Genomic DNA, 11390 nt, shown 5'->3' on the forward strand with positions numbered 1-11390 from the left:
CATATTGAGACAACACACAACCGTGCACACACATACTCAAGACAAATCACACGCAGCCTAAGGAAAGGTGCGACTCCAAACACTACAGGGTGGTGCTCCAGTAAATCACTCTTTCAGGGTCAGATGCTCGTAATGTTTTTCAAAAACTCGCATTAGAAAGATTTCAAGATCAGATTGTGTCCACGGGTATCACTGCAAGGGCAACATTTCCTTCTGTCAGTGATCTAATCTGACTGTGCAATCATTAAAAACGATATGTGTGCAAACATGTACAATTACAAAACTCGCCATTTCAGTGGCTATTCAACAATCTTTGTTGCACAAGCCTCTGACACTGAGACCATTTATGCTCTTCTATTGTCTGTAACTCTTCCTCTCTTCCTTCCAGCTGGAATTTATAGTATGACTCCGCTGTAACAATGACTTGGCTGAGACCCAGTCCAGATGCATGAGATAGATTTTCAAATACTCGGTTTTATTTTCTTCTTTCCCCTTGAGCACTACCAATCAAGGCTTTGGAAAATGTTAACTCAAGGACACACACCGAGTGCGCGTGTTTGTGTAACTGCCTGCGCTTTAAATTTTGTTTATTAGTTCTAATGTCCAGCCCTCAATCAGTCACCGTCACACAAACAGCGGGACGCCACACGAGCAATCGTACCTCGAGAAACAGGCGTGATGAGTTCAGCTTGTATTCTACTTCCTCACATCAGAAAACTAAGCCGGGCCTGCTCTCAGTGTGTGGCCTGATCCACACCACCCAACTACAATTCACACAGAAGCCTTTAATTGTAACTAATCTATTAAAGCGCAACGAGTCATTCATCAAATTACAACAAACTAGCACAGGTGGATTTTGAAGCGCTTACAGCTGAAAACCCAAATCCATCGTCTTAAAGTTATCATCGATTAAGCCCTAAACAAACTCCAGCCTCCAAATGTTCCAACGCTCACTCACCGCTCTGGTAGCTAAACTTTGTTCTCAACCACCTGACCTGCCAAGTTAGCTCATATTCAATATAGCCCCACCAACGCCTACTGAGTATTTTTACTACCAAGGCAGAAAAGGTTAGTCTGACAGCTTATTTTGCTCATGTGTCTACTTGGATTCAGCAAATTGAAATTTCGAAGGTTGATAACTTGATTTTCACTGAACACGATCTTTAAATCTTTGAGCAAGGAAAGATCCTGTGCACAAATAGATTTACGGTGTAGTTTGTCTGTTTGCCAGCAGGATTACACAAACAGTACCAAGACAAATATCGTTAAACTTTGTGAAAAGGTGCAGGAAAGGCAGATCTTCTGCCACATTAACACTGAATATTAACGAATAATCATGTGACTAGAGTCAGATGATATTTAACCTGACAAGTAAAGACTTATTTGCAAATTAGAATTTATTATTTCAGAACATGTAAAGTACTGAGAAAGTACCACATCAGGTCGAAGATGAAATACACCCAACCATAAATCTGACATTAATCAGCTGATTCTAATTATATACACAAACTCATTTCAGTGGTTTCTGAAGAGACTGAAATGACTTGCGCAGTAAGTAATAGTAGTAGTAATAGGTAAAATTGTTTCCTGGTCACATGATGACACGCACCATGCCGTCTTTCTCCAAGTTACATTGTTACATATTCAGTGGATCAGAACCTTTTTAAATCCAACTGATTGTTCACGAAACTAATCGGCCGACTAATCACTACAAAAAGTGGGAAACACGTACACCCTGTAACCTGGAAACACAACGAGACACGCACAGTGAAAACAGCCTCGTTCCTTCGGCAACCTGCTGCTGCTATGAGGTCATCAACGCCTGTTTGGGTTTCTCTGTTACAGTAGGCAATCCGTACGGCTGTACCGACGAGAGGCGAAGATTCTGAGAGATAAGCCGTGAGCACACTCGTCTAATCTGATAAAGTGTCAACACCAAATCCTGTCCCTCCAACTCTAGTGGTTTCTAAACCCGGAGAGACTCGCAGATATAAGTTTAAAGATAAGAGTTGTAAACACGCCGATCAAATCCAAAAATCAGGGGGATTAGCACTTAATGCAGTGTTTTGCCTGAGTCTATTTCAGATAATCTTGGGTAATTTGGGATATTTGATTCTCGTGACGTGATGTGGAAATGATTAATAGGTTGGAGTAAATTCCCTCCTGAGTGAAAACACTCTGTACCATCGCTCCCACTCTTATCTCTGAACAGTACGCCTTTTTAGTCTGCTGTTTAACAAACGGGTTTGGTATGCACGCTGCTCTCAAACTGAAGGTCGTGCAAATGAGTGGACCTCGATAAACCACAGAGGTGTGATTGAAGAGTCACGCAGTGCGACATCCACACCACAGCTTCAGCTGAATACTCGCCCACGTTTAGATCCTTATCCAGAACAGAGAGGTCTGAAATCATCAGACGTCAAGCAGGAAATGTATGTGTGTATTATATCATTTTATTATCGATAATTCTGTAAAGGCAGTGACTAATATCCTGAAATCAATTCTGAAAAAGCAAAACAATCTAAACTGAATCACCCCCCGACCTGCCTTGTGACCCTGCAGAAACATCCCACACTTAAGATGGGCACAAGCTCACTTTTCAATCATCCAATTAAGCAAAGATACATTTATTGTCACGTTGTAACAAAAAATTCATGGTTTGCTTACACCGACTCGAACAGTTTGTTCAAACAAACCTTTCCGAGTCGGTTCTAAACAGTCAGGCTCAATAAACACATTCCTGTGGTTTGTCTACAGAGGAGGAGGCGCGTGTCTCCTCCCGGCCTCTCCCTCGCCCTCAGAAATAATTGCCTGTGCTGTGGCATGGGGCCAGAATGTTTGGACGATTTTATCAGCTTGTTTGGCCACGCCTCATCAGCATTCCTGTCCCGACTAATGAAACTACACTGTACACCCACACTGACGAGAACCCTTCCATACACATCCACCTGGAAATCCATATGCACAAGTGTATACACAGGTATAGTGTAAAAACACCACCTGCCCACAAACCTGACTGATTTCATTTTTAAAGCATAACATATGTATCATCTGGCTTCATCTATACCTTAGATTTCTTATCTTAGTCCAAATATGTGCAGTCACGTGGTTTTATTTATTGATGTTTTATACATTTGGACAAGCAAGTAACGGTTCATGTATTATTTTAGTTTCAGCGTGTCAGCCTGAAACTGGTTTTAAAAGCACAGGAGCGTTTGTTGCTCCTACACGTTTATTTGCAACCTATAAGTCGTTTTTATTTCTGACACACACCCGGTGCAGGTCCAGTTTTTGAAAATGATGTTTGCTTTTACATCCAACCGCTATGACACCAACAGCTGCAAAGTTTCCTGCAGATCCAGATCTCCTTTTTTGGAGACTCATGTCTGCTTTGAGTGCTCAGAGACGTCCGTATGCTGTTTGCAGCTAACAGTGAATTTGCTAGACCATCATGTACAAAGTGTCCCTTCAGTTAAAGTTGTTCAAGTAATTTCAAAATCCTTTTGAATGCTTTCCCAGACCCATATCCTTAGAACTTTTACTTTGTAGAACTAGTTTACCACATTACTGTATTACTGTATACAGTCAGCCAATAAAGTTGTTCTGTATATTAGAAGACTTTGTTCCCCTTCCTTGTCCTCCGTGCCCCCCTGGTAGTGAGCCAGGTTGTGCTAGAAACCTTTACATTGCTGACTCACAGCCATCTGCAGTCTTAACTTGGAAGACCTTAGAAAACCATTCAGATCTTGGCAGGACAGTACAGGCTTTAAAAGCAAAGAGAGAACACCAGGACCTCAGTGTTATAGGCTTAACCTTTTTTTTTCTTTTCCCCATTACTACACATGCTCGCTTTGGTTAGATTATTTATAATTCAACTGTTTACTTCATTTTACATGACGTGAAGATTCCAGCAACACTTAATAAAGCTGTTCCCTATTACTTTAAGTGAAGCTGGTGAAGTTGTGCCAGAAGAATTTGTTGCTATCAATCTACGATGAGCAGGGTATATAAAAGACAAAAACACCCAGTGACAGCTCTGAACCTTTGAAGTGTCCAATCATGTTTTATTATCCACACACCGCACAGGGGTCCACAAATAAAAGGAACAGTTATTAATATTTTTGTTTATTTTATTCTTTGTAAATTATACCAAGGTTCAAATATTACTGATTAAATTTCATTGTTCACCGTTTGCTCACTTTGTTCAGAAAATAAAAAGAAAACTTCTCTCGATATGAAAAGCCGGTCAGTGTTGTCCATTATATTTGTTTGGCCTCCAAAATGCGAGTGTCCCAACACCGTCTCTATTTTAGTAGGACAAGGACAGCCTGCTCTCGCCCATTATTGCCCTGGTATAATTAGCAGAAAGTGAAGCACGGCATCAGTGTTTGGACTAATGGTGAAAGGATTTAGAGGACTCAAAATGTTTCATTATGTTTCCCAATGTCACAGAAATTATTTAAACCAATTCGCATAATTCGGCCATTGCAATGGAGATATTATAGAGGGTTTAGAGAGACAAAATAAAGCCGCCATCTCCAGTAAAGTTTACCCTAAAGGTCATATCAGTGTTTTTTAGATAAAGTCCCATTCATGCATTCAGGCTGTTCAGTTAAAGAAAACCGGTCTCTCCTGAGCAGGATGTGCGTATTGGCATCAAACGTGGAACCTATGTTTCTAATAAACGAAACAATAAACGTACTTTTCCCATGGCGGGGATCTGCTTTTAATTTTGAAACTCTGACATGATTACAGAATGCTGAGTGTCATTTTTCTGGATTATACAGGCAACACCACCTGCATTTCACTTGTACTGGGACTCATAAACACACAGTCGCACATGTGTCTGTTTGGCCAAAGGCAATTAGGCTGATAACTTTCTGGCAACTCCCCACAAAAAACAACCTCCGCCTTCATCCCTCCCTCTCCCTCTTCTATCTTCAAATGCTTTTGTTCTGATTTCTTCAGATGGTTTATTAATCTCCTCACAGCCAACGCTCTACAAAAACCCTGCATATCACTATTTTTTTCACTTGATACAGTCATGCTCGGTGCTTCCCTTCCATAATTTGTGCTAGCCCTCTATGATCATCCATCAACAGTGATAGCTCTATATTATGCTGCAGCTGTCAGCAGGCTTGTTTGCTCTGATAAATAACTAAAGATCACAGCGCTCTCAGATCACTGATATATCGAGTGAAGTGGATGACAGTTAATCTAATGATATCTGCTCAATAAAAACTTACAGACTAATTGACTAATCTGTGCTTTTCTCTTAAAAGCTAAATGAGATACACTTTATCTACATGAGCGTCCTAAAGGCGTGCTACAGCTAACCAGTACTGCCAGGATCAGACACATCACACTGCACTAAGCCTATGAAAAGTGCTTTAACTATAATAAATGGTTACTATTTGAATGGTAAAAATACTTACTAGGCATACACTGGCACTTTTAAAAAAGACCTCACTTGATTTTACAGAAGAGACTCCATCATGAGAATGGGTACAGTTCCCCCTCCTGATTCCTTTCTTTCTTTCTTTTTGCGTATTTGTCACACTTAAATGTTTCAGCTCAAACTATTTTTAATATTACACAAAGATAAACAGAGTAAATACAAAACACCTTTTTTTAAATGATGATTTCACTTCCTAAGGGAATAAAGTTATCCAAACCTCCCTGCCCTGTGCGGGAAATAATTCCTCCCAAATCAACTGTGATTAACCACAGTTCAATTTCAGCAGCCGTGCCAAATTACTGCCACAAATGACTTAAATAGATCTCAAAAATCAACACATCGTGACACAATCTAAAGAAACGCCTGATAAACTAAGTCAGCGTCATCGCTGTGATCAGTCCGAGGCTTCACAGGAGTGGCTGGCCTGCCAACATTATTCAAAGAGCGCATCAACAACTCACCCAGTAGGTCACAGAAGAACCAGAACAAGAACTGCAGGCCTCGCTTGCCTCAGTCAAGGTCAGAGTTCATGACTCAACAATAAGAAAGAGACTGGGCAAAACTGGAGAGTTCAAAGAGAAAACCAATGCTGACCAAAAAGAGCACCATGGCTTGTCTCACATCTGCCAAAAAAAAAAACATCTGGATGATCCACAAGACTTCTGGGAAAATATTCTGCGGACTGACGAGAACAAAAGATGAACTTTCTGGAAGGTTTGAGTCCCATTACATACTGCATTTCATAAAAAGAACATCAGAGCAACAGTCAAACATGGTGGTGGTGGTGGTGTGATGGTCAGGGGCTGTTCTGTAGTGGTTTCAATCAGACTCAGATATTTTGGCGTGACCTCAAACTGGTCATTCATGCTGGAAACCCTCCAAAGTAGCAGAATTACAACAATTCTGTAAAGAACAGTGGACCAGAACTCCTCCAAAACCATGTGAAAGACTCATAAACACATAACTGTGTGTCCTCCTGCCAAGAGACACAACCAGTTATTAGGTTTAGGGGGAAATTAGTTTTTCACACGGGGCAGGTGTGTTATTGTTTAAATACTGCATTTTGTATTGACTCAGATTGTTGTTGTCTATTATTAAAATTTATTTGAAGCTCAGAAACATTTAGGTGCAAAAAAAACTCAGAAATCAGGAAGTGGGCAACAAGCAGCAAACAGATCAGGCCAGAAAGAAAGGGGGGAAACTATTCACTAAACACATGATAAACAATGTATCTACACTATAGGGATAAAAGAACCAGTTCACACTTCTTAATATAAGATGTCTGTTGTTTTCAGTCCCGTTGCCACAGGTGTGTAATATCAGCAGGCTCATTTAAAGAGCTCAGCAGTTCCAAGTCTGTTACTGTAACAAGTCAGTCTGTGAGTTTTCACCCCTTCCAAATATTCAACCATCAGCTGTGTTCAAACGTCATCTGGCATTATCATCAGCACCAAGTCTGTGCACCAGGAGCTTCATGAGATGGTTCACGATGACCGAGCAGCTCCTGTAATTATAACGTACGAGTTCCACACAGTGTTTTTTATCTAATGCCCTTCATTCTGTGCTTTTCTTTACTCATTTCGTGAAACTATGCATTTACAGGAAAGGTGAGAAGTGAGCCTACAATCTTAGTTTCACTGGAGACAAAGGGGAGGGATGTCCCTCCTACACTTATCTGTGTACAAGCGCCTATATTGTCTTTTCACGTATAACTCCAAAATGAGTGATATTACACACTCTCTACTGAATATAAAATTTGTAAAATGGTTACGTTTTACAAATTACGGTTATGTTTTAAGAGGCAACCACAAGACCAATCGCAGCAACCCAGGCTTGATTCTGACCCAATGCCGTTTGCAGCGTCTCTTCCACCACTCTCCTTCTCTTCACTAAAAAAAAAACTAATAAAAGCCCCCAAAATAATAATAAAAACAGAATTTATGGCTTAGCATCAGTGTGGTGAACGAGTTCTAAATCCACATCCTAAAACGTGTTAACCAAGCTAAATTAGGTACTTAGTGATGCGAGACCTGCCTTATCTCTAAAAAGAGCTTTAAAGGAATTAGAAAAAGTTAGAAAAAGACCTTTAATGTGTTAGTAAATAACAGCAGTTTCATATAAAAAGCAGCCATATCGAAGCCTTTTGTTTCTTCCATCCTCTCTGTGGGTTAAACTAACACGAGTTTTAATTCAGAGATAAATGTGAAACTAAAATGATCACAAACAGGAATTAAATCCTCTCAGAAGCTCACCTTAAGACTACATTTCATGAAGCCCAACTCTTTTTGAGATCGCTCAAATGCAGCGCTAATGTCTGTGCTGTGCATTAGCTCCTCTTAAGCACCACTGTGGGAACACCTAACAAAGCAGCTGATAAATAGTACTGCCAGTATCAGTTAGCTACAGTGCATGCAGAAACACAAGATAATAAAACGCTTTTAATCCAAGCAGCATACTCTCTAAGTAGAGTGAAGCAGATAGGGAGGAAGGGGAAAGAGACAGACAGAAAGCTAGCAGTCTCTGTGACATAAAAACATGATTTGCCTGGCACTGGGAGGGAGGATTAGGGACTGGACCACTGTACAACACACACATATATCCTAGATTTTTAATCCCGAAACACGCTAACAGCCAAAATTATACGGCTACAAGAGATTAGTGTTGCAGAAAAATGACTGAGTGACAACAAGAAAGTCAGAAAAACACAGAGAGAGAAAATACTTAGGAAGAAGAAAAGGAGACTACAAATTCACCATCCCCCAAGAAGCAGAACTGGAGTCTGATGTCAAAAGTTCTGAAAGGGGGGGGTTGAAAAATGAAGACAAGCAACAGGACAATTACTGTGAAAATGATTAAGAGGAAAAAGGGCTAAAACCATTTGAGAGCACAAAGTGCAGAGCGAAGGTGGAAAGAGGAGGAGAGACTGAGACTTGCTGACAAAGGTGTGGGAGACAGCGGGAAAAGGGAAAGAAAACAGAGGAAGAAGAGAAGAGCAGGCCAAAACACACAGAGCGAGCATGTTCTTAGCAAAGAATTTCATTGACACCAAACAAAGACTTTAAACACTAACAGACCAAAGCAGCAGAGCAGGGAGGCGCTCACATCGCAGCACACCTCAGATGTTCCTGCTCTAGCTTCATAGCACCGCGCTAGATCTATGCTGCAGCCTGCAGTCCACTTTCCCTGATATGTAACTGCAGCGAAGCAGACCTCAACTGCTGTGACAGGTCTGAGAAACACAGCATCCGTCCACAAGGATGATGCCTTTATAAAGCAAATAGCAGTTTTATTATTAAAACAAAGCTTCCTTTTAATAAGTCAGAGCTACTAAAAGGAGACTTGAGAGTCAGTTCTTCAGTGAACTGTTGTCTAAGATTTATTGACTCTAATTCCAGCATGATCGGCTCAGACTCGTGATAGCAGAGCTAATGGAGACACAACATCACTCGCTGCAGCAGGGATTCAAGACAGTACCACACATCACGCTTAAAAGCAAACAAACTACAGTCAAAACAGTGTAAACTGACCTTTACTGTGAAAATGAAAATAGGCCCTTTCTTTGATTTATTCAAGGCATGTAGCCGCACGAATCTTTTCTTCAGACACATTTACTTCTAGAGGTAGTCATCATCATAGCTTCCATTTTCTGAGCTGAAGATGGTGACAGTTTCTCTATCCATACCCTTCTAGTTCTAGCTGGAATGGGGGTATCTTATAAAGAAGAGCTGCATGTGAGGGACGAAGTGTTCAATGAGGAAGAACAGTTTAAACAAAAGGGAGACGACGGCGCGAGCTACGTGCACAGCAATATACAAGGTGAACAGGAGATTTATTTGAGTAAAAGATAAGAATGATAAATATGATGAAGGGGCAAAACACACAGGAGGGTTGTGTGGTGAGGGGTAATATACGGACAGGTGGAAGCGGATTAAAAAGGAAAAAAGGTCCAGGACGCAAGAAAAACAGGACGGCGTCTCTAGCACTCTCTCATATAAACCCACACACACACCTTCGGCATCTCTCCCTCAATCGCAGCTGAGACGATCCATCCATATGACTGCTGTGCCTTTTGAATAATGGACCCAATATGAAGCAAGTCACTGAGAAGATTTGGCTGTGTGATGGGGGTCATGGGGTTCCTGCCCTGAGAGCAGCGCCGGGAATCAACAGCAGTCATAAAGGAATCACAAGACGGAGTCATTTGCATTTTACACTCACAACTAAATTGGAAATGACTCGCGCCTGCTCCTCTCTGGACCATCACAATTCATATCAGATATGCTTTTAATTTTTTATACAGCAATTATGGAAAACCGGACCTCCATGGCTTTGTCTAATTTCCCAAGACTTTTAGATGTGAAAATCATATGGTCCTTTCATGATATAAAAATGACTGAGCTCTCGATTATTCTTTCATGACTTCAGGGGGAAAACCTCAAATGTTATGAAAGTGCTGTTTCATAAAAACTTATCTGTCTCGGAGTTCATGAAAATCTTAACACATTATTACAGAACTACTTCTTACAATAAATAATGGAGCTAACTGACAGCTCAAGGGTGAGATGGACTCGGAGAGAGATAAGGCTGCATTTGTTCATGCTTTTTCTTCATTTTTCCCAAGCAGAGCGCTCGCTCTATGGGGTATCACTGACAAAAACATATTTTTCTGCAGCTGCGATTTTTGCCACAGTCACAGTATAAAGATGTGCTGCGTTTAATGTGTTGAATAAAAGAGTCACTTCTCGTGCCAAGACTGCTATCAGGCGTAATTGCAAAGACAGGTGCTTTGCAAACTTCTCTACAGTACCTGCTCCAGGAGTTTTCTGTATCTCTGCGTGGCTTGCTGGATGAGGTCCCTCACGGTCCATCCCTCCTTGCATGGCACCACCACACCTGTCTGCCCAAATGTTACTGTCACCTTCATGATGGCTGCTCTCCACCTTATCCCAGATCCGAGCCCTCTGGATGCAGATGATGAGCAATGTTCGTAACAATGCAGGAAGGCCTCCCGGAAAGACTTGACAAGAAGGCAAGGATGTCATCAAATACCAAAAATGTAAAAACACAGTACTGGCTGTAGGTGGCTTGAACACAGCTGCATCCAAATAAAAGTTAGATTTCTAAAACCCAAACTGCTTTCCAGAACTCTCCACGGGCATTAGAGTCATTTTGTGATCTCAGTACATCCAGCCGCCTTCACATGCAAAGGTAACCATGGCTCCTCTCCTCGTCTCCTCAAGCATAGCTAAGGATACAACTCAGCAGGTCTGAACACAGCTTCCTGAAGCGTTAAACTACTGCACTGTTTGCGTGATGGAGCTGAGCGGTGTGTCCTGTCATGCCTCACGGCGGCTTAACTGTAGTTAACTTGTAATAAAGTTAGCTGTGTATCAGCTAGCTGCACTAGCCCCGGCTATGATAACAAACCCGGGGTGGACGCTTTCAGTCTGTCACAGCTCTCCGATCTCCACACGCTTCCTCCACTATCACAGATGCCGTGTTTCTACGTGTTTTACCAGTCAGACAAAAGTTTATCCAAACTTTCACATAACAGCTAGCCGAAGCTGGCTCCTTCGCTAGCTAACGTTAGCAACCTTAGCTGAACTTTGGAGGGAGGGATGCAGTCGGTCGGGCATCATTCCACAAGTTTTCCCTCTCCCAACTTTCCTTTTTTCCAAGCCGTCACTTGCATCCACTACATCCCGGACAGGCACGATAAGAAGACGGGGACGCAGTTTTGATATTCGGCGGTAAACTGGGCGTGTACTGGAGCAGGTAACGGAGCAGTAAACTATGTTTTGGAAAAGTTTTGAGATTCCTTCACTGCCGACCGCTCCTGACCAGTTCCTGACCAGCTCCTCCACCGCTTCACGCTGTTCACTTTCTTAAAGGGGAAGTGCTCCAATTAATGCTGCAGCTGGGAGTAATGCAG

The 11390-nt window shown here is 41.7% G+C and overlaps 1 protein-coding gene across 1 annotated transcript in view; it reads right to left on the bottom strand.

Moving 5' to 3' along the window:
- LOC102199403 (partitioning defective 3 homolog B-like) overlaps positions 1–11325 on the bottom strand; it is a 213201-nt gene extending 201876 nt beyond the window's left edge. The window contains exon 1 of the mRNA XM_013913502.1: positions 10266–11325. Within this exon, the coding sequence (XP_013768956.1) occupies positions 10266–10382 (117 nt within the window). The 5' untranslated portion in view covers positions 10383–11325. The remainder of the gene's footprint in view (positions 1–10265) is intronic.
- Between the last annotated feature and the right edge of the window lie 65 nt (positions 11326–11390).

The sequence above is a fragment of the Pundamilia nyererei genome, unplaced genomic scaffold (assembly GCF_000239375.1).
Source record: "Pundamilia nyererei isolate P.nyererei 1_Seehausen unplaced genomic scaffold, PunNye1.0 scaffold00135, whole genome shotgun sequence".
Lineage (NCBI taxonomy): Eukaryota > Metazoa > Chordata > Actinopteri > Cichliformes > Cichlidae > Pundamilia > Pundamilia nyererei.